Below are 27969 nucleotides of genomic sequence, written 5' to 3'. Positions count from 1 at the left end.
GTCTATGCTCGGCCATATGAATTGTTTACTTGGTGTTAGGTTGTTTTAGCTAATTTATGCACAGTTCTAGGTCACGTGAACTTTATAGTAATCTACAGTGTCTTCCTGTAAACAAATAAGGAAACTTATCAGTTTAAAAAGTGATTTCATACAGAAAGGATATAACGAATATAACGAAAGTTGGTATTTATTGAGGAATATTTGGACCGTTTGTTATAGGAACATAATTGTAAGTAAACGCCTATTATACTGTTTTGGAATAATGGATTCATTTTTTCCCATTTGTAAACCTACATGTTACATAACGTATGCCTTTAGATGAGCCTTAATTATATTGACTTTGTGTATGACCTTTTTGTAATTAGCAGTTATACATGCATAATTTACTTAATTAAGCTTTGCATATTGTTGTTCTCTCAGTCTTAGTTATTTAACTTAATAATTTTGTATACATTAGCATATTATTCATACGTTGATTTCTTTTTCATTTATCCATAGTAATTGAACCACATCACGTCACTTCACATCACTTCAAGTTACGCTACATACGTCAAGTCTACATGTATAAACCCCTAACAATATAACCAAATCGATGTTAACGTCATGGATCTAATAAAGAACTATATGTGCGTGTCAAAATTGTGTTTCTCCATCATTCACGTTAAGCAATAGAAGAATAGTGCATTAACATCGTTCAATTAAATTGTTAAACTACCATCAACGACTCACGCTGAAATTCTATAATAGGCCTAACTCTTATACGTGAGCCTTAAGAAGTGGAATTACTGCCTGTTATAAACAACTACAGACAAGATGGAGGAGTCTGAAGAGACTGTTCAGAATATTGCTCCCGTCGAAAACTCGGGTACGACAGTTGATATTCGAACATTAAAAAATAAATTGAGATCATCACTTGGCAACGTAACGAAAAAACGCAATGAACTCATAGGCCTCATGTCAAATCCTGACAACCTGCACTTGGTGAAAACGTGTCTAGAAGAATATAACGAAGCTTTCGATAAGTACGAAGAAAACTTCAATTGTGTCATGGATAACATCTCAGACGAATTGGAGGAGGACCAGAAATTGTCCAGATATGAGACCAAGGAAATTAGCATTCTGCAATTCCGAAACCATACTGGTGAATGGATAGCTATAAACGAAAAACGACTTGAAGAAGACCTGGAGAGTCTTTTAAGCCGATCTGGTTCAAAACGTTCTTCCAAACGGCCTTCTTCCCTTCCTTCTGGCAAATCGTCCGAAAAGGTGCGAGCCAAAGCACGCCTCGCCGAGTTGTTTGCCGAAAAAGAACTTGTGACAAAGAAAAAGGAACAGGAGGCAAAGACAGAAGTGATTCTATTAGATATCGAAATAGCCAAGACTCGAGCAAAAGCACGTGTTTTTGCAGAAACCGAAAATGACATTGGCGATGACAATGTTGGTAACAAAGACAATGATACAAATACCAGCATTATTGTGCAACGAGCCAACCATCAGGACGTGAATGTCATGGTTGCTGGACCTAGTGTAGCTGCCCCTGGAATTTGTGCGAGTGAAGGTGCTAACACGGCTATCGGTGGCAATATGGCTAACCAGGTTATACTCCCTGTCACCCAGGAAAATAGTGCCAGCTTACCCAGTCTAAATCCCAGCACTGCACAAGAATTTGTTCCCAGAAATTCTTCAGAGACTGTTACTAACACTCTTGCAACTCCGGTCAACGCTTCGAATGCCAAGTCATCAACGTTTCCAAATCTAGAACAGTATACGTATCCGCCTGTAAATACACCTGTGAACAGTAACTTTGGTGCACCCTATGCACTGCCTAATTCACCTCCAGTTAACACCATATAGCAGCAGATTAGTGGTATCGCCACAGCTCTAGCTTTGCCTGCACCGCAAGTTCCCAAGTTTACCGGTGATCTTCTGGAATACAGTGACTTCATACTGGCGTTCGACACCAGGATCTCCTCTAGAACAGCCAGTAGCAGTGACAGACTTTACTACCTTCTACAGCATACCGACGGTGAACCTAAGGACCTCATCAGCAGCTGTATATACATGCAGGCAGACCAAGGATATAGTCGGGCAAGACAGTTGCTACAACAAGAGTATGGTGATCCTTATAAAGTATCCCTGGCATACTTGAAACAACTAAACGAATGGAAGCCGATAAAACCAGACGAAGGGAAATTTCTGAAAAGATATTCGCATTACTTGCTACAATGCTTCAGCGCCATGCAAACACTTACTCACCTGGCTGTTCTTGATCATGCACCGAACCTGCAGGTGGTAGTCCAGAAATTGCCAAGTTATCTCCAGAATAAATGGCGCGAAAAAGCCACAAACCGCAGACTCCTCGAGAACAGGTCTTCGTGCTTTGGTGACATTGTCCAGTTTGTTATTAACGCAGCAGAGTGTGTCAATGACCCAGTGTTCGGCAAAGAAGCAATGCATAGAGAACTGAATTCTAGTAAACCATCAAAAGGGAAATCAACATAATCTGCATTTGCTATGCAAGTTAATCGTGAGAGCCAAAGTAGAACTCGTGGTTTTAGGTCGCCCTCCTGTTTTTACTGCAGCAAAAATCATGATCTGGATAACTGTGCAGGTTTCAGGCAGAAATCTCTCGAAGAGAAAAGAAAGTTTATTATAGAGCAGTGTAGATGCTTCAGTTGCTATGGTCTGAATCATACATCGAAGGGGTGCACGAACAAGCGAAAATGTCACAAATGTGGCAAAGGTCATCCTACGGCCATGCATATAGATGGCTTCAAACTACCTTGGAGGTCAGACTACTCTGACAGATCTTCATATTCTCAAAACCGTACAGAGGAATCCAGCCAAAAACCTCCAGATACTGCTACCAGCAACGTTATTTCTCATGATTCCTCAATGGTTCTTCAAGCAATAATACCTGTTCGTATAAAGCAGAGGGGAACCAACCGAGAAGTTCTCACCTACGCCCTCTATGACCCAGGAAGCACAGGGTGCTTCCTATCAGAAGAACTGAAAGATGACTTGCAAGCTTCCGGTGTTCAAACAAATCTGGGTCTGAAAACTATGCATGGGGAAAGCATAGTCAAAAGCTACCTTGTCCAGGATCTCGTCGTCAGTGATATAAACGGCCAGAATGGTATACTGCTTCTAAAAACTTATTCCAGACAAGAAATTCCAGTGAGCCATGATCAAATACCCCGTTCAGAACTGTTACAACGCTGGCCATATCTTCACGACGTGGCAAAATCGATTCCTGAAGTAATGCCAGAAATAGACATCGGTCTACTGATTGGCAGTAATTGCCCACTAGCAATGGAGCCTCTGAAAATCATATCAACAGACGGCAAAGGCCCATTCGCTCTGCAGTATTGTCACGGATGGACATCAACTCCCCGGTAGAAGACAACAGCGTAACGTCTACACATCGAGTAAACAGTAATCGCATTGTGACCGAGGACATTGAGCAGGCTACTGAAATTCTCTCCCCAAACAGAATACTGAATATTCTGGAAAGTGACTTTATTGATAGCCGGGTAGCAAGGTATCCTGGAGAGAAAGGATTGTCTCCAGAGGACACTACATTCATGAAGAAGGCCGAAAGCAATGTCGTGTTTAAAGACGGTCACTTTGAGATCCCTCTCCCTTTCAGGAATCAGAACTTAATGGTGCCAAATAATAAGATCCTTGCAATCAAACGAGCACTCTATCAAAAGAAGAAAATGCAAAAGGATCCCAAGTACCACTCCGACTACGTCAACTTCATTGACAAAATACTCCAGAATGACTATGCTGAACGTATCCCAGACTCCCTGCTCACAGCCAAATCTGGACATGTGTGGTACCTGCCCCATCATGGAGTGTACAGTCAAAGAAAACCAGATAAAATTAGAGTGGTGTTTGACTGTAGTGCAAAATTCAATGGAATATCCTTAAACGATCAGTTGCTGCAAGGGCCTGATCTCACCAATTCTCTGATAGGGTTCTAACCAGATTCAGAGAACACCAGGTAGCCTTCACTTGTGACGTGGAGTCTATGTTCTACCAAGTGAAAGTACCCAAACACCAATACAACCATCTCAGATTCCTCTGGTGGCCAAACGGTGACATATCAAAATAATTCGAAGAGTACTGGATGAAGGTACACCTGTTCAGCACAGTGAGCTCACCAAGTATCGCCAACTACACACTTAGACGTGTCGCAGATGAAGGAAGCAACTTAAGTTCAGAAGTCGCCCATACAATTAAGCGGAACTTCTACGTCAATGACTGTCTAAAGTCTGTACCCAGTGCCACCGAAGCCAGTTCTCGGATTGCTGAACTGACTGCCGCCTGCCGGGGCTGTGGATTCAGACTGTAAATTTACTAGTAATGACGTCTCTGTCCTAAACACCATCCCAGCTGACGATCGATCAAAAGAGTTAAAGACAAGAGACATCAATTATGACCCACTGCCTACCGAGCACGCCCTCGGAATACTTTGGGTCGTCGAAACGGACACATTTGGCTTCTCAGTGTTGTTGCCAGACAAACCGCTGACAAGAAGAGGCATACTCTCCATAGTATCATCCATCTATGACCCCCTTGGTTTCGCTGCTCCATTTGTGCTGCTGGCAAAGCAAATACTGCAAGACCTCCGCAAAGAAACCAATCTCGCCTGGGATGACGAAGTGCCTGATGATCACCAGCGACGTTTCAAACAATGGATTATTGAAGTCCCGAACCTTCAGAAGATAACAATCCCGAGATGTCTGAAGTTACCACAGCAAACAAAAGATACGACTTTTCGGATGCACGTTTTCTCAGATGCCAGTACATCTGGGTATGGCGCTGTTGCATACCTAACCTCAAACGAGGGTGGATGTTCGAAAACTTCATTTCTCATCGGAAAAGCAAGGGTTATTCCATTGAAAGCAACATCTATCCCACGGCTTGAACTCACAGCGGCTGCTGTAGCTGTAAATTTAGGACAGAAAATGACCCTTGAGCTTGATCTCCATCTCAACGAAATCTGCTATTACACAGATTCAACGACAGTCCTTTATTACATCAGAGCTGAGAGAAAGCGTTTTCCAGTATTTGTGGCCAACAGAGTCCGTCAAATAAGAGACTTCAGCAACGCTAACCAGTGGAAGTACGTTAGCACTGATTTGAACCCAGCAGACGTTGCATCACGTGGAGTAAGTTCTGTGATATCGTCAGACATGACTCGTTGGCTGGAAGGTCCGGATTTCTTGAATATGCCGGCTTCAGAATGCCCTGCAAAGATGCACCCCAGCAGCGAACCGCAGGTTACAGAAGAAGACTTAATGTCTTTAGTTACTACAACTACATCAGAAGAAGGATCACCATTTATGGCTTTAATCACATATTTCTCCAGGTGGGAGAGACTGAAGAGAGCAGTAGCAGTATTCATAGCATTTTTGGCTTTCTTACAAAACAAAGAACAAACTATAAATTTAAGGACCGCACAGATCATGCAAAAGACTGAAAAGGCAATCGTTTGCTTTATACAAAAGATCATCTTTGCAAACGAGGTCGAGAAACTCAAGAAAACAACCACGAAAGAAGACAAGAAGAGAACACTCGCTACCAAAAACAGGTACGATATTCCGTCTCGACCCAGTGCTCATCAACGGAACTCTGCGAGTGGGAGGACGCCTCTCGAAAGCCGCAATGGACTCTGATGTGAAACATCCTATGCTACTGCCACAACATTCACACGTCACCACTCTAATCGTACGAGATGCTCATGAGAAACTTGGCCATGCTGGTAGAAATCACACCATTGCAGCAATTAGAGAACGCTTTTGGATTGTTTCAATCAACTCTGCTGTCAGACATCAACTCCATAAATGCATAACGTGCAGAAAAATGAGAAAGCCATGCCAAGAGCAAAAAATGTCCGACTTACCTCAAGATCGTCTCGAGCCAGCTCCACCATTTACATCCACAGGCGTAGACTTTTTCGGGCCGTTCATTATAAAAGAGGGCCGCAAGGAGCTCAAACGTTACGGCGTCATATTCACCTGTCTTGTCAGTCGCTCCATTCATCTGGAAGCTGCTAACAGTCTCGAAACGGATTCCTTTATTCACTGCCTGCAACGCTTCATAGCCCGTAGAGGTACGGTACAAGAAATCCGATGCGACAACGGAACCAACTTCATCGGAACCCGGAATGAGCTGAACAAGGCTTGGTCAGATCTGAACCAAAACAAAATCCAAAACAAACTACTGTACATGAATATCGACTGGAAACTCAACCCACCTATGGCATCGCACATGGGCGGCGTATGGGAGCGTCAGATCCGTACCATTCGGAAAGTTCTATTGGCGCGCGCTATTCTTCGACCATGGGACTCGCCTCGATGACGAATCATTCCGCACGCTACTCTGCGAGGTAGAATATATTGTGAACTCAAGACCGATCACGACCTGTTCTGATGATCCTGACGACATGGAACCACTAAGTCCGAGTCAAATCCTCCATATGAAGTCACCCAAGAGGTTAATACCAGGACCTTCGCAACCAGAATATGTGTACTCCAGAAAAAGGTGGCGTAGAGTACAATATTTGTCGCACTTATTCTGGAGCAGATGGAAAAGGGAGTACATAGTCAGCCTAACGCCCCAAATGGAACAAACAACAACGAAATACACGGGAAGGTGACATCGTGCTCCTGAAAGACGAGAACACGCCAAGACTTCACTGGCCACTAGCACGTGTAACAGAGGTACTGCCAGACTCCAGAGGCGTTGTGAGAAGCGTCAAACTTCGAACCCAATCTTCTGAACTGCACAGACCAGTGAGCAAGCTCGTACTCTTGCTTCCAAAAGAATATCAAGTGTTATAGATATTATCCAGAGACACTATATGACATTGATATTTCTAGTTCATATCTGTTTGTCAAACTCATTTTTATTTTTGTGGTGTTTATCGTTTTAATGTTCGTTCCTTAAGCTTGGTTTATTCATGTTCTATTCACGTATTGTAGTATGAAATGAAATATTAGTTGTGCATCTTATATTTTTTTGTAAATCATACGATTTAGAGGTCGAGTATGTTGATGCCCAACGATTAACTGTAAATAATGTTTGTTGTCTAGTTATCGCGATGGTTAATGTTAAGGTTTGCTGTGTGGTAGTTTGCTGGTTCGAGTCTATGCTCGGCCATATGAATTGTTTACTTGGTGTTAGGTTGTTTTAGCTAATTTATGCACAGTTCTAGGTCACGTGAACTTTATAGTAATCTACAGTGTCTTCCTGTAAACAAATAAGGAAACTTATCAGTTTAAAAAGTGATTTCATACAGAAAGGATATAACGAATATAACGAAAGTTGGTATTTATTGAGGAATATTTGGACCGTTTGTTATAGGAACATAATTGTAAGTAAACGCCTATTATACTGTTTTGGAATAATGGATTCATTTTTTCCCATTTGTAAACCTACATGTTACATAACGTATGCCTTTAGATGAGCCTTAATTATATTGACTTTGTGTATGACCTTTTTGTAATTAGCAGTTATACATGCATAATTTACTTAATTAAGCTTTGCATATTGTTGTTCTCTCAGTCTTAGTTATTTAACTTAATAATTTTGTATACATTAGCATATTATTCATACGTTGATTTCTTTTTCATTTATCCATAGTAATTGAACCACATCACGTCACTTCACATCACTTCAAGTTACGCTACATACGTCAAGTCTACATGTATAAACCCCTAACAATATAACCAAATCGATGTTAACGTCATGGATCTAATAAAGAACTATATGTGCGTGTCAAAATTGTGTTTCTCCATCATTCACGTTAAGCAATAGAAGAATAGTGCATTAACATCGTTCAATTAAATTGTTAAACTACCATCAACGACTCACGCTGAAATTCTATAATAGGCCTAACTCTTATACGTGAGCCTTAAGAAGTGGAATTACTGCCTGTTATAAACAACTACAGACAAGATGGAGGAGTCTGAAGAGACTGTTCAGAATATTGCTCCCGTCGAAAACTCGGGTACGACAGTTGATATTCGAACATTAAAAAATAAATTGAGATCATCACTTGGCAACGTAACGAAAAAACGCAATGAACTCATAGGCCTCATGTCAAATCCTGACAACCTGCACTTGGTGAAAACGTGTCTAGAAGAATATAACGAAGCTTTCGATAAGTACGAAGAAAACTTCAATTGTGTCATGGATAACATCTCAGACGAATTGGAGGAGGACCAGAAATTGTCCAGATATGAGACCAAGGAAATTAGCATTCTGCAATTCCGAAACCATACTGGTGAATGGATAGCTATAAACGAAAAACGACTTGAAGAAGACCTGGAGAGTCTTTTAAGCCGATCTGGTTCAAAACGTTCTTCCAAACGGCCTTCTTCCCTTCCTTCTGGCAAATCGTCCGAAAAGGTGCGAGCCAAAGCACGCCTCGCCGAGTTGTTTGCCGAAAAAGAACTTGTGACAAAGAAAAAGGAACAGGAGGCAAAGACAGAAGTGATTCTATTAGATATCGAAATAGCCAAGACTCGAGCAAAAGCACGTGTTTTTGCAGAAACCGAAAATGACATTGGCGATGACAATGTTGGTAACAAAGACAATGATACAAATACCAGCATTATTGTGCAACGAGCCAACCATCAGGACGTGAATGTCATGGTTGCTGGACCTAGTGTAGCTGCCCCTGGAATTTGTGCGAGTGAAGGTGCTAACACGGCTATCGGTGGCAATATGGCTAACCAGGTTATACTCCCTGTCACCCAGGAAAATAGTGCCAGCTTACCCAGTCTAAATCCCAGCACTGCACAAGAATTTGTTCCCAGAAATTCTTCAGAGACTGTTACTAACACTCTTGCAACTCCGGTCAACGCTTCGAATGCCAAGTCATCAACGTTTCCAAATCTAGAACAGTATACGTATCCGCCTGTAAATACACCTGTGAACAGTAACTTTGGTGCACCCTATGCACTGCCTAATTCACCTCCAGTTAACACCATATAGCAGCAGATTAGTGGTATCGCCACAGCTCTAGCTTTGCCTGCACCGCAAGTTCCCAAGTTTACCGGTGATCTTCTGGAATACAGTGACTTCATACTGGCGTTCGACACCAGGATCTCCTCTAGAACAGCCAGTAGCAGTGACAGACTTTACTACCTTCTACAGCATACCGACGGTGAACCTAAGGACCTCATCAGCAGCTGTATATACATGCAGGCAGACCAAGGATATAGTCGGGCAAGACAGTTGCTACAACAAGAGTATGGTGATCCTTATAAAGTATCCCTGGCATACTTGAAACAACTAAACGAATGGAAGCCGATAAAACCAGACGAAGGGAAATTTCTGAAAAGATATTCGCATTACTTGCTACAATGCTTCAGCGCCATGCAAACACTTACTCACCTGGCTGTTCTTGATCATGCACCGAACCTGCAGGTGGTAGTCCAGAAATTGCCAAGTTATCTCCAGAATAAATGGCGCGAAAAAGCCACAAACCGCAGACTCCTCGAGAACAGGTCTTCGTGCTTTGGTGACATTGTCCAGTTTGTTATTAACGCAGCAGAGTGTGTCAATGACCCAGTGTTCGGCAAAGAAGCAATGCATAGAGAACTGAATTCTAGTAAACCATCAAAAGGGAAATCAACATAATCTGCATTTGCTATGCAAGTTAATCGTGAGAGCCAAAGTAGAACTCGTGGTTTTAGGTCGCCCTCCTGTTTTTACTGCAGCAAAAATCATGATCTGGATAACTGTGCAGGTTTCAGGCAGAAATCTCTCGAAGAGAAAAGAAAGTTTATTATAGAGCAGTGTAGATGCTTCAGTTGCTATGGTCTGAATCATACATCGAAGGGGTGCACGAACAAGCGAAAATGTCACAAATGTGGCAAAGGTCATCCTACGGCCATGCATATAGATGGCTTCAAACTACCTTGGAGGTCAGACTACTCTGACAGATCTTCATATTCTCAAAACCGTACAGAGGAATCCAGCCAAAAACCTCCAGATACTGCTACCAGCAACGTTATTTCTCATGATTCCTCAATGGTTCTTCAAGCAATAATACCTGTTCGTATAAAGCAGAGGGGAACCAACCGAGAAGTTCTCACCTACGCCCTCTATGACCCAGGAAGCACAGGGTGCTTCCTATCAGAAGAACTGAAAGATGACTTGCAAGCTTCCGGTGTTCAAACAAATCTGGGTCTGAAAACTATGCATGGGGAAAGCATAGTCAAAAGCTACCTTGTCCAGGATCTCGTCGTCAGTGATATAAACGGCCAGAATGGTATACTGCTTCTAAAAACTTATTCCAGACAAGAAATTCCAGTGAGCCATGATCAAATACCCCGTTCAGAACTGTTACAACGCTGGCCATATCTTCACGACGTGGCAAAATCGATTCCTGAAGTAATGCCAGAAATAGACATCGGTCTACTGATTGGCAGTAATTGCCCACTAGCAATGGAGCCTCTGAAAATCATATCAACAGACGGCAAAGGCCCATTCGCTCTGCAGTATTGTCACGGATGGACATCAACTCCCCGGTAGAAGACAACAGCGTAACGTCTACACATCGAGTAAACAGTAATCGCATTGTGACCGAGGACATTGAGCAGGCTACTGAAATTCTCTCCCCAAACAGAATACTGAATATTCTGGAAAGTGACTTTATTGATAGCCGGGTAGCAAGGTATCCTGGAGAGAAAGGATTGTCTCCAGAGGACACTACATTCATGAAGAAGGCCGAAAGCAATGTCGTGTTTAAAGACGGTCACTTTGAGATCCCTCTCCCTTTCAGGAATCAGAACTTAATGGTGCCAAATAATAAGATCCTTGCAATCAAACGAGCACTCTATCAAAAGAAGAAAATGCAAAAGGATCCCAAGTACCACTCCGACTACGTCAACTTCATTGACAAAATACTCCAGAATGACTATGCTGAACGTATCCCAGACTCCCTGCTCACAGCCAAATCTGGACATGTGTGGTACCTGCCCCATCATGGAGTGTACAGTCAAAGAAAACCAGATAAAATTAGAGTGGTGTTTGACTGTAGTGCAAAATTCAATGGAATATCCTTAAACGATCAGTTGCTGCAAGGGCCTGATCTCACCAATTCTCTGATAGGGTTCTAACCAGATTCAGAGAACACCAGGTAGCCTTCACTTGTGACGTGGAGTCTATGTTCTACCAAGTGAAAGTACCCAAACACCAATACAACCATCTCAGATTCCTCTGGTGGCCAAACGGTGACATATCAAAATAATTCGAAGAGTACTGGATGAAGGTACACCTGTTCAGCACAGTGAGCTCACCAAGTATCGCCAACTACACACTTAGACGTGTCGCAGATGAAGGAAGCAACTTAAGTTCAGAAGTCGCCCATACAATTAAGCGGAACTTCTACGTCAATGACTGTCTAAAGTCTGTACCCAGTGCCACCGAAGCCAGTTCTCGGATTGCTGAACTGACTGCCGCCTGCCGGGGCTGTGGATTCAGACTGTAAATTTACTAGTAATGACGTCTCTGTCCTAAACACCATCCCAGCTGACGATCGATCAAAAGAGTTAAAGACAAGAGACATCAATTATGACCCACTGCCTACCGAGCACGCCCTCGGAATACTTTGGGTCGTCGAAACGGACACATTTGGCTTCTCAGTGTTGTTGCCAGACAAACCGCTGACAAGAAGAGGCATACTCTCCATAGTATCATCCATCTATGACCCCCTTGGTTTCGCTGCTCCATTTGTGCTGCTGGCAAAGCAAATACTGCAAGACCTCCGCAAAGAAACCAATCTCGCCTGGGATGACGAAGTGCCTGATGATCACCAGCGACGTTTCAAACAATGGATTATTGAAGTCCCGAACCTTCAGAAGATAACAATCCCGAGATGTCTGAAGTTACCACAGCAAACAAAAGATACGACTTTTCGGATGCACGTTTTCTCAGATGCCAGTACATCTGGGTATGGCGCTGTTGCATACCTAACCTCAAACGAGGGTGGATGTTCGAAAACTTCATTTCTCATCGGAAAAGCAAGGGTTATTCCATTGAAAGCAACATCTATCCCACGGCTTGAACTCACAGCGGCTGCTGTAGCTGTAAATTTAGGACAGAAAATGACCCTTGAGCTTGATCTCCATCTCAACGAAATCTGCTATTACACAGATTCAACGACAGTCCTTTATTACATCAGAGCTGAGAGAAAGCGTTTTCCAGTATTTGTGGCCAACAGAGTCCGTCAAATAAGAGACTTCAGCAACGCTAACCAGTGGAAGTACGTTAGCACTGATTTGAACCCAGCAGACGTTGCATCACGTGGAGTAAGTTCTGTGATATCGTCAGACATGACTCGTTGGCTGGAAGGTCCGGATTTCTTGAATATGCCGGCTTCAGAATGCCCTGCAAAGATGCACCCCAGCAGCGAACCGCAGGTTACAGAAGAAGACTTAATGTCTTTAGTTACTACAACTACATCAGAAGAAGGATCACCATTTATGGCTTTAATCACATATTTCTCCAGGTGGGAGAGACTGAAGAGAGCAGTAGCAGTATTCATAGCATTTTTGGCTTTCTTACAAAACAAAGAACAAACTATAAATTTAAGGACCGCACAGATCATGCAAAAGACTGAAAAGGCAATCGTTTGCTTTATACAAAAGATCATCTTTGCAAACGAGGTCGAGAAACTCAAGAAAACAACCACGAAAGAAGACAAGAAGAGAACACTCGCTACCAAAAACAGGTACGATATTCCGTCTCGACCCAGTGCTCATCAACGGAACTCTGCGAGTGGGAGGACGCCTCTCGAAAGCCGCAATGGACTCTGATGTGAAACATCCTATGCTACTGCCACAACATTCACACGTCACCACTCTAATCGTACGAGATGCTCATGAGAAACTTGGCCATGCTGGTAGAAATCACACCATTGCAGCAATTAGAGAACGCTTTTGGATTGTTTCAATCAACTCTGCTGTCAGACATCAACTCCATAAATGCATAACGTGCAGAAAAATGAGAAAGCCATGCCAAGAGCAAAAAATGTCCGACTTACCTCAAGATCGTCTCGAGCCAGCTCCACCATTTACATCCACAGGCGTAGACTTTTTCGGGCCGTTCATTATAAAAGAGGGCCGCAAGGAGCTCAAACGTTACGGCGTCATATTCACCTGTCTTGTCAGTCGCTCCATTCATCTGGAAGCTGCTAACAGTCTCGAAACGGATTCCTTTATTCACTGCCTGCAACGCTTCATAGCCCGTAGAGGTACGGTACAAGAAATCCGATGCGACAACGGAACCAACTTCATCGGAACCCGGAATGAGCTGAACAAGGCTTGGTCAGATCTGAACCAAAACAAAATCCAAAACAAACTACTGTACATGAATATCGACTGGAAACTCAACCCACCTATGGCATCGCACATGGGCGGCGTATGGGAGCGTCAGATCCGTACCATTCGGAAAGTTCTATTGGCGCGCGCTATTCTTCGACCATGGGACTCGCCTCGATGACGAATCATTCCGCACGCTACTCTGCGAGGTAGAATATATTGTGAACTCAAGACCGATCACGACCTGTTCTGATGATCCTGACGACATGGAACCACTAAGTCCGAGTCAAATCCTCCATATGAAGTCACCCAAGAGGTTAATACCAGGACCTTCGCAACCAGAATATGTGTACTCCAGAAAAAGGTGGCGTAGAGTACAATATTTGTCGCACTTATTCTGGAGCAGATGGAAAAGGGAGTACATAGTCAGCCTAACGCCCCAAATGGAACAAACAACAACGAAATACACGGGAAGGTGACATCGTGCTCCTGAAAGACGAGAACACGCCAAGACTTCACTGGCCACTAGCACGTGTAACAGAGGTACTGCCAGACTCCAGAGGCGTTGTGAGAAGCGTCAAACTTCGAACCCAATCTTCTGAACTGCACAGACCAGTGAGCAAGCTCGTACTCTTGCTTCCAAAAGAATATCAAGTGTTATAGATATTATCCAGAGACACTATATGACATTGATATTTCTAGTTCATATCTGTTTGTCAAACTCATTTTTATTTTTGTGGTGTTTATCGTTTTAATGTTCGTTCCTTAAGCTTGGTTTATTCATGTTCTATTCACGTATTGTAGTATGAAATGAAATATTAGTTGTGCATCTTATATTTTTTTGTAAATCATACGATTTAGAGGTCGAGTATGTTGATGCCCAACGATTAACTGTAAATAATGTTTGTTGTCTAGTTATCGCGATGGTTAATGTTAAGGTTTGCTGTGTGGTAGTTTGCTGGTTCGAGTCTATGCTCGGCCATATGAATTGTTTACTTGGTGTTAGGTTGTTTTAGCTAATTTATGCACAGTTCTAGGTCACGTGAACTTTATAGTAATCTACAGTGTCTTCCTGTAAACAAATAAGGAAACTTATCAGTTTAAAAAGTGATTTCATACAGAAAGGATATAACGAATATAACGAAAGTTGGTATTTATTGAGGAATATTTGGACCGTTTGTTATAGGAACATAATTGTAAGTAAACGCCTATTATACTGTTTTGGAATAATGGATTCATTTTTTCCCATTTGTAAACCTACATGTTACATAACGTATGCCTTTAGATGAGCCTTAATTATATTGACTTTGTGTATGACCTTTTTGTAATTAGCAGTTATACATGCATAATTTACTTAATTAAGCTTTGCATATTGTTGTTCTCTCAGTCTTAGTTATTTAACTTAATAATTTTGTATACATTAGCATATTATTCATACGTTGATTTCTTTTTCATTTATCCATAGTAATTGAACCACATCACGTCACTTCACATCACTTCAAGTTACGCTACATACGTCAAGTCTACATGTATAAACCCCTAACAATATAACCAAATCGATGTTAACGTCATGGATCTAATAAAGAACTATATGTGCGTGTCAAAATTGTGTTTCTCCATCATTCACGTTAAGCAATAGAAGAATAGTGCATTAACATCGTTCAATTAAATTGTTAAACTACCATCAACGACTCACGCTGAAATTCTATAATAGGCCTAACTCTTATACGTGAGCCTTAAGAAGTGGAATTACTGCCTGTTATAAACAACTACAGACAAGATGGAGGAGTCTGAAGAGACTGTTCAGAATATTGCTCCCGTCGAAAACTCGGGTACGACAGTTGATATTCGAACATTAAAAAATAAATTGAGATCATCACTTGGCAACGTAACGAAAAAACGCAATGAACTCATAGGCCTCATGTCAAATCCTGACAACCTGCACTTGGTGAAAACGTGTCTAGAAGAATATAACGAAGCTTTCGATAAGTACGAAGAAAACTTCAATTGTGTCATGGATAACATCTCAGACGAATTGGAGGAGGACCAGAAATTGTCCAGATATGAGACCAAGGAAATTAGCATTCTGCAATTCCGAAACCATACTGGTGAATGGATAGCTATAAACGAAAAACGACTTGAAGAAGACCTGGAGAGTCTTTTAAGCCGATCTGGTTCAAAACGTTCTTCCAAACGGCCTTCTTCCCTTCCTTCTGGCAAATCGTCCGAAAAGGTGCGAGCCAAAGCACGCCTCGCCGAGTTGTTTGCCGAAAAAGAACTTGTGACAAAGAAAAAGGAACAGGAGGCAAAGACAGAAGTGATTCTATTAGATATCGAAATAGCCAAGACTCGAGCAAAAGCACGTGTTTTTGCAGAAACCGAAAATGACATTGGCGATGACAATGTTGGTAACAAAGACAATGATACAAATACCAGCATTATTGTGCAACGAGCCAACCATCAGGACGTGAATGTCATGGTTGCTGGACCTAGTGTAGCTGCCCCTGGAATTTGTGCGAGTGAAGGTGCTAACACGGCTATCGGTGGCAATATGGCTAACCAGGTTATACTCCCTGTCACCCAGGAAAATAGTGCCAGCTTACCCAGTCTAAATCCCAGCACTGCACAAGAATTTGTTCCCAGAAATTCTTCAGAGACTGTTACTAACACTCTTGCAACTCCGGTCAACGCTTCGAATGCCAAGTCATCAACGTTTCCAAATCTAGAACAGTATACGTATCCGCCTGTAAATACACCTGTGAACAGTAACTTTGGTGCACCCTATGCACTGCCTAATTCACCTCCAGTTAACACCATATAGCAGCAGATTAGTGGTATCGCCACAGCTCTAGCTTTGCCTGCACCGCAAGTTCCCAAGTTTACCGGTGATCTTCTGGAATACAGTGACTTCATACTGGCGTTCGACACCAGGATCTCCTCTAGAACAGCCAGTAGCAGTGACAGACTTTACTACCTTCTACAGCATACCGACGGTGAACCTAAGGACCTCATCAGCAGCTGTATATACATGCAGGCAGACCAAGGATATAGTCGGGCAAGACAGTTGCTACAACAAGAGTATGGTGATCCTTATAAAGTATCCCTGGCATACTTGAAACAACTAAACGAATGGAAGCCGATAAAACCAGACGAAGGGAAATTTCTGAAAAGATATTCGCATTACTTGCTACAATGCTTCAGCGCCATGCAAACACTTACTCACCTGGCTGTTCTTGATCATGCACCGAACCTGCAGGTGGTAGTCCAGAAATTGCCAAGTTATCTCCAGAATAAATGGCGCGAAAAAGCCACAAACCGCAGACTCCTCGAGAACAGGTCTTCGTGCTTTGGTGACATTGTCCAGTTTGTTATTAACGCAGCAGAGTGTGTCAATGACCCAGTGTTCGGCAAAGAAGCAATGCATAGAGAACTGAATTCTAGTAAACCATCAAAAGGGAAATCAACATAATCTGCATTTGCTATGCAAGTTAATCGTGAGAGCCAAAGTAGAACTCGTGGTTTTAGGTCGCCCTCCTGTTTTTACTGCAGCAAAAATCATGATCTGGATAACTGTGCAGGTTTCAGGCAGAAATCTCTCGAAGAGAAAAGAAAGTTTATTATAGAGCAGTGTAGATGCTTCAGTTGCTATGGTCTGAATCATACATCGAAGGGGTGCACGAACAAGCGAAAATGTCACAAATGTGGCAAAGGTCATCCTACGGCCATGCATATAGATGGCTTCAAACTACCTTGGAGGTCAGACTACTCTGACAGATCTTCATATTCTCAAAACCGTACAGAGGAATCCAGCCAAAAACCTCCAGATACTGCTACCAGCAACGTTATTTCTCATGATTCCTCAATGGTTCTTCAAGCAATAATACCTGTTCGTATAAAGCAGAGGGGAACCAACCGAGAAGTTCTCACCTACGCCCTCTATGACCCAGGAAGCACAGGGTGCTTCCTATCAGAAGAACTGAAAGATGACTTGCAAGCTTCCGGTGTTCAAACAAATCTGGGTCTGAAAACTATGCATGGGGAAAGCATAGTCAAAAGCTACCTTGTCCAGGATCTCGTCGTCAGTGATATAAACGGCCAGAATGGTATACTGCTTCTAAAAACTTATTCCAGACAAGAAATTCCAGTGAGCCATGATCAAATACCCCGTTCAGAACTGTTACAACGCTGGCCATATCTTCACGACGTGGCAAAATCGATTCCTGAAGTAATGCCAGAAATAGACATCGGTCTACTGATTGGCAGTAATTGCCCACTAGCAATGGAGCCTCTGAAAATCATATCAACAGACGGCAAAGGCCCATTCGCTCTGCAGTATTGTCACGGATGGACATCAACTCCCCGGTAGAAGACAACAGCGTAACGTCTACACATCGAGTAAACAGTAATCGCATTGTGACCGAGGACATTGAGCAGGCTACTGAAATTCTCTCCCCAAACAGAATACTGAATATTCTGGAAAGTGACTTTATTGATAGCCGGGTAGCAAGGTATCCTGGAGAGAAAGGATTGTCTCCAGAGGACACTACATTCATGAAGAAGGCCGAAAGCAATGTCGTGTTTAAAGACGGTCACTTTGAGATCCCTCTCCCTTTCAGGAATCAGAACTTAATGGTGCCAAATAATAAGATCCTTGCAATCAAACGAGCACTCTATCAAAAGAAGAAAATGCAAAAGGATCCCAAGTACCACTCCGACTACGTCAACTTCATTGACAAAATACTCCAGAATGACTATGCTGAACGTATCCCAGACTCCCTGCTCACAGCCAAATCTGGACATGTGTGGTACCTGCCCCATCATGGAGTGTACAGTCAAAGAAAACCAGATAAAATTAGAGTGGTGTTTGACTGTAGTGCAAAATTCAATGGAATATCCTTAAACGATCAGTTGCTGCAAGGGCCTGATCTCACCAATTCTCTGATAGGGTTCTAACCAGATTCAGAGAACACCAGGTAGCCTTCACTTGTGACGTGGAGTCTATGTTCTACCAAGTGAAAGTACCCAAACACCAATACAACCATCTCAGATTCCTCTGGTGGCCAAACGGTGACATATCAAAATAATTCGAAGAGTACTGGATGAAGGTACACCTGTTCAGCACAGTGAGCTCACCAAGTATCGCCAACTACACACTTAGACGTGTCGCAGATGAAGGAAGCAACTTAAGTTCAGAAGTCGCCCATACAATTAAGCGGAACTTCTACGTCAATGACTGTCTAAAGTCTGTACCCAGTGCCACCGAAGCCAGTTCTCGGATTGCTGAACTGACTGCCGCCTGCCGGGGCTGTGGATTCAGACTGTAAATTTACTAGTAATGACGTCTCTGTCCTAAACACCATCCCAGCTGACGATCGATCAAAAGAGTTAAAGACAAGAGACATCAATTATGACCCACTGCCTACCGAGCACGCCCTCGGAATACTTTGGGTCGTCGAAACGGACACATTTGGCTTCTCAGTGTTGTTGCCAGACAAACCGCTGACAAGAAGAGGCATACTCTCCATAGTATCATCCATCTATGACCCCCTTGGTTTCGCTGCTCCATTTGTGCTGCTGGCAAAGCAAATACTGCAAGACCTCCGCAAAGAAACCAATCTCGCCTGGGATGACGAAGTGCCTGATGATCACCAGCGACGTTTCAAACAATGGATTATTGAAGTCCCGAACCTTCAGAAGATAACAATCCCGAGATGTCTGAAGTTACCACAGCAAACAAAAGATACGACTTTTCGGATGCACGTTTTCTCAGATGCCAGTACATCTGGGTATGGCGCTGTTGCATACCTAACCTCAAACGAGGGTGGATGTTCGAAAACTTCATTTCTCATCGGAAAAGCAAGGGTTATTCCATTGAAAGCAACATCTATCCCACGGCTTGAACTCACAGCGGCTGCTGTAGCTGTAAATTTAGGACAGAAAATGACCCTTGAGCTTGATCTCCATCTCAACGAAATCTGCTATTACACAGATTCAACGACAGTCCTTTATTACATCAGAGCTGAGAGAAAGCGTTTTCCAGTATTTGTGGCCAACAGAGTCCGTCAAATAAGAGACTTCAGCAACGCTAACCAGTGGAAGTACGTTAGCACTGATTTGAACCCAGCAGACGTTGCATCACGTGGAGTAAGTTCTGTGATATCGTCAGACATGACTCGTTGGCTGGAAGGTCCGGATTTCTTGAATATGCCGGCTTCAGAATGCCCTGCAAAGATGCACCCCAGCAGCGAACCGCAGGTTACAGAAGAAGACTTAATGTCTTTAGTTACTACAACTACATCAGAAGAAGGATCACCATTTATGGCTTTAATCACATATTTCTCCAGGTGGGAGAGACTGAAGAGAGCAGTAGCAGTATTCATAGCATTTTTGGCTTTCTTACAAAACAAAGAACAAACTATAAATTTAAGGACCGCACAGATCATGCAAAAGACTGAAAAGGCAATCGTTTGCTTTATACAAAAGATCATCTTTGCAAACGAGGTCGAGAAACTCAAGAAAACAACCACGAAAGAAGACAAGAAGAGAACACTCGCTACCAAAAACAGGTACGATATTCCGTCTCGACCCAGTGCTCATCAACGGAACTCTGCGAGTGGGAGGACGCCTCTCGAAAGCCGCAATGGACTCTGATGTGAAACATCCTATGCTACTGCCACAACATTCACACGTCACCACTCTAATCGTACGAGATGCTCATGAGAAACTTGGCCATGCTGGTAGAAATCACACCATTGCAGCAATTAGAGAACGCTTTTGGATTGTTTCAATCAACTCTGCTGTCAGACATCAACTCCATAAATGCATAACGTGCAGAAAAATGAGAAAGCCATGCCAAGAGCAAAAAATGTCCGACTTACCTCAAGATCGTCTCGAGCCAGCTCCACCATTTACATCCACAGGCGTAGACTTTTTCGGGCCGTTCATTATAAAAGAGGGCCGCAAGGAGCTCAAACGTTACGGCGTCATATTCACCTGTCTTGTCAGTCGCTCCATTCATCTGGAAGCTGCTAACAGTCTCGAAACGGATTCCTTTATTCACTGCCTGCAACGCTTCATAGCCCGTAGAGGTACGGTACAAGAAATCCGATGCGACAACGGAACCAACTTCATCGGAACCCGGAATGAGCTGAACAAGGCTTGGTCAGATCTGAACCAAAACAAAATCCAAAACAAACTACTGTACATGAATATCGACTGGAAACTCAACCCACCTATGGCATCGCACATGGGCGGCGTATGGGAGCGTCAGATCCGTACCATTCGGAAAGTTCTATTGGCGCGCGCTATTCTTCGACCATGGGACTCGCCTCGATGACGAATCATTCCGCACGCTACTCTGCGAGGTAGAATATATTGTGAACTCAAGACCGATCACGACCTGTTCTGATGATCCTGACGACATGGAACCACTAAGTCCGAGTCAAATCCTCCATATGAAGTCACCCAAGAGGTTAATACCAGGACCTTCGCAACCAGAATATGTGTACTCCAGAAAAAGGTGGCGTAGAGTACAATATTTGTCGCACTTATTCTGGAGCAGATGGAAAAGGGAGTACATAGTCAGCCTAACGCCCCAAATGGAACAAACAACAACGAAATACACGGGAAGGTGACATCGTGCTCCTGAAAGACGAGAACACGCCAAGACTTCACTGGCCACTAGCACGTGTAACAGAGGTACTGCCAGACTCCAGAGGCGTTGTGAGAAGCGTCAAACTTCGAACCCAATCTTCTGAACTGCACAGACCAGTGAGCAAGCTCGTACTCTTGCTTCCAAAAGAATATCAAGTGTTATAGATATTATCCAGAGACACTATATGACATTGATATTTCTAGTTCATATCTGTTTGTCAAACTCATTTTTATTTTTGTGGTGTTTATCGTTTTAATGTTCGTTCCTTAAGCTTGGTTTATTCATGTTCTATTCACGTATTGTAGTATGAAATGAAATATTAGTTGTGCATCTTATATTTTTTTGTAAATCATACGATTTAGAGGTCGAGTATGTTGATGCCCAACGATTAACTGTAAATAATGTTTGTTGTCTAGTTATCGCGATGGTTAATGTTAAGGTTTGCTGTGTGGTAGTTTGCTGGTTCGAGTCTATGCTCGGCCATATGAATTGTTTACTTGGTGTTGGGTTGTTTTAGCTAATTTATGCACAGTTCTAGGTCACGTGAACTTTATAGTAATCTACAGTGTCTTCCTGTAAACAAATAAGGAAACTTATCAGTTTAAAAAGTGATTTCATACAGAAAGGATATAACGAATATAACGAAAGTTGGTATTTATTGAGGAATATTTGGACCGTTTGTTATAGGAACATAATTGTAAGTAAACGCCTATTATACTGTTTTGGAATAATGGATTCATTTTTTCCCATTTGTAAACCTACATGTTACATAACGTATGCCTTTAGATGAGCCTTAATTATATTGACTTTGTGTATGACCTTTTTGTAATTAGCAGTTATACATGCATAATTTACTTAATTAAGCTTTGCATATTGTTGTTCTCTCAGTCTTAGTTATTTAACTTAATAATTTTGTATACATTAGCATATTATTCATACGTTGATTTCTTTTTCATTTATCCATAGTAATTGAACCACATCACGTCACTTCACATCACTTCAAGTTACGCTACATACGTCAAGTCTACATGTATAAACCCCTAACAATATAACCAAATCGATGTTAACGTCATGGATCTAATAAAGAACTATATGTGCGTGTCAAAATTGTGTTTCTCCATCATTTACGTTAAGCAATAGAAGAATAGTGCATTGACAATTATTATTATTATTATTATTATTATTATTATTATTATTAACAAAGCTACAACCCTAGATGGAAAAGCTGGTACTATAAGCCTAAGGGCTCCAACAGGGGAAAAGAACCCAATGAGTAATCGAAATAAGGAAATACATAAACTACAAGTGAATAAATTAACAATTAGAATAATATATTTTAAAAACAGTAACAACACTTAAATAAATCTTTCATATATATAAACTATAAAAACTTAAAAACACAAGAGGAAGAGAAATAAGATAGAACTGTGTGCCCGAGTGTACCCTCAAGCAAGAGAACTATACCCCAAGACAATGGAGGCCCATGGTACAGGGCTCTGGCACTAGTTATAAATCTGTCTGTAATGAGATTTTATCCTCGCTCTATCAATGAAATTATGTAGTTTCCATTACAGATCTCTAGCTTGTTCTATTTCACTGAAAAATATAAAAATCTGGTCAACCTTAAGGCTAGATTTAACCCGTTGCGCCTACCTTGGTCTTTCAATCATGTTTAGGAAAAAAATTCTGTGCCGGAAAAGAGAGAGAGAGAGAGAGAGAGAGAGAGAGAGAGAGAGAGAGAGAGAGAGAGAGAGAGAGAGATAATGTAACTGGTTGGCCGTCAAATGAATCAATGAAATATAATGCAAGCCAGTTCTTTACATCTACTGTAATACCATGTTAACCCAATTCCAATACAGTATACGGAAATTTGGTTTTTAAACTCATATGGTCAAAAGTGGAGTTGATAGAGAGATTGTATGATGGTTAGGCTCGAGAAACCAAGGAAATGAAACGAGTGTCACTTGATATGCCCGCATTTATAGTTGAATTGTCTTTCAGGTTCAGCAATGTGCGACTGGTGTGTCTGTGAACATAGTGGTGTTGTTACTGCTGAAGGGTGTCATTAATAAGGACCAGATTTGAGTAGGCCAAGTCAGGACAGGTTAGCGTATTTTAAGTAAGGTAACTGCACTCCATCACAGGGATGTGGCTTGAGCCATTTCCTAGCGTGGGATACTGTATTCAAATTACTGATGAGATTTTACCGGGGCATCAATGAAAACCACATTCACTAAATAAGGGGGTATGGGTTTGGGGCTGTCACCCACAATACTTTTGCTTAGAACGTGTGGTAACTCTTGAAGAGTCCCCTTGTATTGTGCAGTCTTCATGAGTAGAATGGGGGGGGGGGGGCGGTTACCGGCCTTTCTCAGTAAAAGAAACTGTTACTAAAGTTAGTAGGTAGTAGGTTGCCAAAGCAGAAGCCACCCGTTGTGTTGAAATACTACCATTAGAGCGTTATTGAGTCCTTTGACCGACCAGATAGTACTATCACAGACCAACACTCCAAAATCAAACCATTATTCTCTAACTTGGGTAGTGCCATAGCTTCTGTACCATGGTCTTATACTGTCTAGCCTTAAAGTTCTCTTCCTTGAGGGTACACTTAGCCATACTATTCTATGTTTCCTTATTTCCTTTCCTCACTGAACTATTTTCCCTGTTGGATCCCTTGGGCTTATAGCATCCTGCTTTTCCAACTGGCGCTGTAGCTTAGCTAATAATAATAATAATAATAATAATCATCTCCTCCTACGTCTATTGACGCAAAGGGCCTCAGTTAGATTTCGCCAGTCGTCTCTATCTTGAGCTTTTAAATCAATACTTCTCCATTTATCACCTCCTACTTCACGCCTCAGTCCTCAGCCATGTAGGCCTAGGTCTTCCAACTCTTCTAGTGCGTTGTGGAGCCCAGTTGAAAGTTTGGTGAACTAATCTCTCTCGGGGAGTGCAAAGAGCATGTCCAAACCATATCCGTCTACCCCTCACCATGATCTCATCCACATATGGTACTTGAGTAATCTCTTATAGTTTCATTTGTAATCCTGTCCCACCATTTAACTCCCAATATTCTTCTGAGGGTTTTGTTTTCTAATCTACTAAATCTGTTGGCTATCGTTTCATTGTTATACCATGGCTCAAGTCCATACAGTAACATCAATCTCACCAAACTGATATATAGCCTGACTTTTATATGTAATTTCAGGCGATTTGATTTCAAAATTTTACTTAACCTAGCCATTTTTCAATCTTTCATTAAATTCCAATTCTAAAGATCCTGTATTAGAGATCATTGTTCCTAAATATTTAAATGATTCTACCTCATTAATCCTGTCTCCATCCAATGATATTTTATCTTCTATTGCATATTCCGTTTTCATCATCTCTGTCTTTCTTCTATTTATCCTAAACCCAACCTTATGTGATATTTCATGGATTCTGGTAAGCACGCTTTGCTAGTCCTGTGGCGTTTTGCTAGTAAGGACAGCGCCATTAGCATACTCTGAGTCTGCTAATTTCCTGTTACCAATCCAGTCCAATCCTTCTCCTCTATCCTCAACCGTTCTATACATTAAAAATCCATGAGGGGGACAAACAACATAGGCGACAACACATTCCCTTGGAGTACTCACTTGTTCACTGGAAATTTAGTTGATAAGACTCCACTAAGATTAACTTACTCACGAACAGACTTAATAAAATTCACATATTTGAGAGAAACTCCATAATAACACAGGACTCTCCACAAAATTGGACGGTGCACACTATCGAAGGCTTTTTCATAGTCCACAAATGCCATCAAAAGTGGATTTCTATATTTTACACATTGCTGTACCACATGCCTTAAAATGAAAAGTTGCTCAGTACAACTTCTACCTTTTCTGAATCCTGCTTGTTCATTTCTCAGCTTTTCATCAATCTTTCTCTCTAGTCTCTTTAAAATGAGCATACTTTCATGACAACTGACGTAAGTGTGATGCCTCTGTAATTATTGCAATTAGTCTTGTTTGATCTCTTTTTTTTTTTTTTTTTTTTTTTTTTTTTTTTTTTTTTTTTTTCACCGACACTCTTGGTTCCCATTCATCAGGTTTTGTCTCTTCATGCCACATTCTACAAAATAGTCTTGTAAGTATTCTGAGAGTCACTTCATTTACGGTCAAAATCATCTCAGCAGTTATTACATCGTAAGGGGCTTTCCATCTCTTTAGTTTTTTAATGATAGCTTCGACTTCAAACACAATGAATTCAATCATGGGCACATCAAGGTCTTCATCAGCCTCAGGTATATCAATCAAATTATTCCCTTCATAACTCATATTCATGACCTCACTACAATAAAGTGTCCCATCTAACATTACCTTTCTTCATCTTCTGTTGTTATGACAGATCCATCTCTTTTTTTTTCGATGGCTATATACTTCTTCTTTGTCCCAGGAGAGATTTCATTATTAATTTTATAGCAATTGTTACCCTATAGCCACTCCCTGAATTCATAGCTTTGTCAGCCTTATCTTCTTTCCTGTTTAAATATTTTCGTCAGTCATTCCTGGCTTTTCTTTTGTCATCACTATCAGTACTGGAATACTCAACCTTGTAATTTTCATTACTCCGTCGAAGACTTTCAACAATCAATTTCTGTCTTTGTCTCCATTTTATAGTATCCAAAGTATCATTTGATATCCATGGTTTTCTCCTTGTAACTACATGTCCCAAAACTTCACTACCAACTGACTGATGGTATGTTTTTAATTTCACACCATTCTTCATTAATTGTGTGCTCTTCGTCTCTTAAAGTCTCTAATATTGCAAATCCATTTCTACGCTCTATTGCAAATGTTTCTCTGTGCTCATCTTCTAGAAGCTTGGTTGTATCAAACATAGGTATTCTATCTCCATTTCTGTTGGGTGCTTTCAGTTTTAATTTAAGTGTGGAAATGAGGAGCTGGTGATCACTACCTCTATGGGCTCTTACATTTCTCAGAGTCCTCCTTCTTTCCCTATTACTAGCTATGTGATCTATTTGATTTCTGTTGTACCAACCGTGTGTCACACAATTCCTTTTGTATATATTATGCTTGTATCTTCGCTCTTCCCTCGCACTAAAACGAACATGAAAATTCACGTCTCCGGTTTTCCTCTGTGACATTGTCTGTCTTGTAAACATGTTATGTCCTGTTGCCTTGAGGTTTTGTATATAAAGGAGAGTGTTCTATAATATTATAACTCAGTTGATTTCATCCTGCCTTTGAGTTCACAACCTTCTCTCGGCTCGTCACATTGGTGACCCCGGAAGTCGACTCGCTCCCACCGCCTTCCACCCCCACCCCCTCGCCCCTTCATCGTTGGTAGTACTATGGCGGACTCTACGGCAGTTGGTGCTGCGGCCGCTCCATTCAAACTTTCATCGTTTGCCAGCGGAGAGGCGTTTGCTTGGTTTCAGCGCGCAGAAGTCCAGTTTCGTATCAGGGGCGTGACTCGCTCAACCACCAAAGCGGATTATGTTCTTGCGGCGATACCCGAGGACACCTTCCCAGAAATAACCGAAGCTGACATGAATGCCGTAGGACATACATGCCTACCCCGTGACGTGCCGAAGCGGCGACAAAGCCGCCCACCACCCACCAATCGCTCGCGCCCCAACGAACGACTTCTACAGCCACTTACTTCCTTCCATCCGCCGCAGTTTTGCTACTACCACTTCAGATTCGGGGCAAAGAAGACTGGGTCTCCATTGATCGTCTAAAACCTGCTTATCTTCTGCCAGATGACCCGCCTACAGTTCGCCTCTCTAGATCAGGGCGCCCTATTTAACATGTACAGTATGTCATTTTTAGGGGGGGAGCCATGTACCAACCGTGTGTCACACAATTGTACATAATTCTTTTTGAATATATTATGCTTGTATCTGCGCTCTTCCCTCGCACTAAAACGAACATGAAAATTCACGTCTCTGGTTTTCCTCTGTGACATTGTCTGTCTTGTAAACATGTTATGTCCTGTTGCCTTGAGGTTTTGTACATAAAGGAGAGTGCTCTATAATATTATAACTCAGTTGATTGCATCCTGCCTTTGAGTTCACAACCTTCTCTCGGCCCGTCACACTGTAATTGCTACATGGTGAAATCCATGTATATTTGTGGATGTCCTTGTGTTGGAAAAGAGCACCTCCAAAACAATATTGTTTGTTGAACAAAAGCTATAAAATGGGCCCAATTTTCATTTGCAACTTCGCCAAGACCCTCAACACCGATCACATTCTCTATACCTTGATTATCCCTTGCAACTTTAGCATTGAAGTCACCAATCACAATTTTCACATCTCTCTCTCTCTCTCTCTCTCTCTCTCTCTCTCTCTCATATCTCATCTTTTTCACTCTGCAGTTCTTCATAGTTTTCATCTTTCCTTTATTCAGGGGAATCATTTGTTGGTGCATAGCAAACTATAATGCTCATGTTGTACTGCTTTGATTTGAACTTTGCAAGTAACAATCTACTACTTAGAGCTATCCATTTTGTTAATGCTTTTTCTCCTCTTGGGGTCATCATCATTCCTAATCCTTCTATTCCAACTTCTTAATAATAATAATAATAATAATAATAATTATAATAATAACAACAACAACAACAACAACAACAACAACAACAACAACAATAATAATAATGACCCAGTAAGAAGGAAGAATTGACAAACAAACAAGGATGTTTCAAATCGAAATAGGATCACTCAATTGTTTTCCAAGTTTTTACTTTTTCGTCCGGCCGTTTCTTATGATCTCATACTAAACCCTTTGATGATGCACACCATACTCCCACTGTCCGTTCATTATTATTATTATTATTATTATTATTATTATTATTATTATTATTATTATTATTATTATAGATTTTCATTTTAAATCTGATTAAACGTGTAATATTACTAACAAAATGAAATCGGGGGACAGGAAAATCGAAACAATGTTGTCATTA

General features: G+C 41.7%; 6 protein-coding genes across 6 annotated transcripts; all 6 read left to right on the top strand.

The window, feature by feature from the left end:
• Positions 1-2757: 2757 nt before the first annotated feature.
• LOC137643046 (uncharacterized) lies at positions 2758-3986 on the top strand. The gene is made up of 2 exons (XM_068375899.1): positions 2758-3365; positions 3494-3986. Exons 1-2 carry the CDS (start codon positions 2758-2760, stop codon positions 3984-3986), a joined length of 1101 nt encoding a protein of 366 aa, XP_068232000.1.
• Positions 3987-4787: 801 nt separating this feature from the next.
• On the top strand, positions 4788-5684 carry LOC137643045 (uncharacterized). Its single transcript, XM_068375898.1, has one exon. The coding sequence runs from the start codon at positions 4788-4790 to the stop codon at positions 5682-5684; it is 897 nt and encodes a 298-aa protein (XP_068231999.1).
• A 4228-nt stretch (positions 5685-9912) lies between these two features.
• Positions 9913-11141, top strand: LOC137643044 (uncharacterized). Its single transcript, XM_068375896.1, has 2 exons — positions 9913-10520; positions 10649-11141. Exons 1-2 carry the CDS (start codon positions 9913-9915, stop codon positions 11139-11141), a joined length of 1101 nt encoding a protein of 366 aa, XP_068231997.1.
• A 146-nt stretch (positions 11142-11287) lies between these two features.
• LOC137643043 (uncharacterized) lies at positions 11288-12839 on the top strand. The gene is made up of 2 exons (XM_068375895.1): positions 11288-11456; positions 11554-12839. Exons 1-2 carry the CDS (start codon positions 11288-11290, stop codon positions 12837-12839), a joined length of 1455 nt encoding a protein of 484 aa, XP_068231996.1.
• Positions 12840-17067: 4228 nt separating this feature from the next.
• On the top strand, positions 17068-18296 carry LOC137643042 (uncharacterized). The gene is made up of 2 exons (XM_068375894.1): positions 17068-17675; positions 17804-18296. The coding sequence occupies exons 1-2, from the start codon at positions 17068-17070 to the stop codon at positions 18294-18296; spliced, it is 1101 nt and encodes a 366-aa protein (XP_068231995.1).
• A 146-nt stretch (positions 18297-18442) lies between these two features.
• On the top strand, positions 18443-19994 carry LOC137643041 (uncharacterized). Its single transcript, XM_068375893.1, has 2 exons — positions 18443-18611; positions 18709-19994. The coding sequence occupies exons 1-2, from the start codon at positions 18443-18445 to the stop codon at positions 19992-19994; spliced, it is 1455 nt and encodes a 484-aa protein (XP_068231994.1).
• The last annotated feature ends 7975 nt before the right edge of the window (positions 19995-27969 follow it).

This window comes from Palaemon carinicauda, chromosome 6 (assembly GCF_036898095.1).
Source record: "Palaemon carinicauda isolate YSFRI2023 chromosome 6, ASM3689809v2, whole genome shotgun sequence".
Classification (NCBI taxonomy): Eukaryota; Metazoa; Arthropoda; class Malacostraca; order Decapoda; family Palaemonidae; genus Palaemon; species Palaemon carinicauda.
This window is presented reverse-complemented; position numbering and strand designations above follow the sequence as displayed.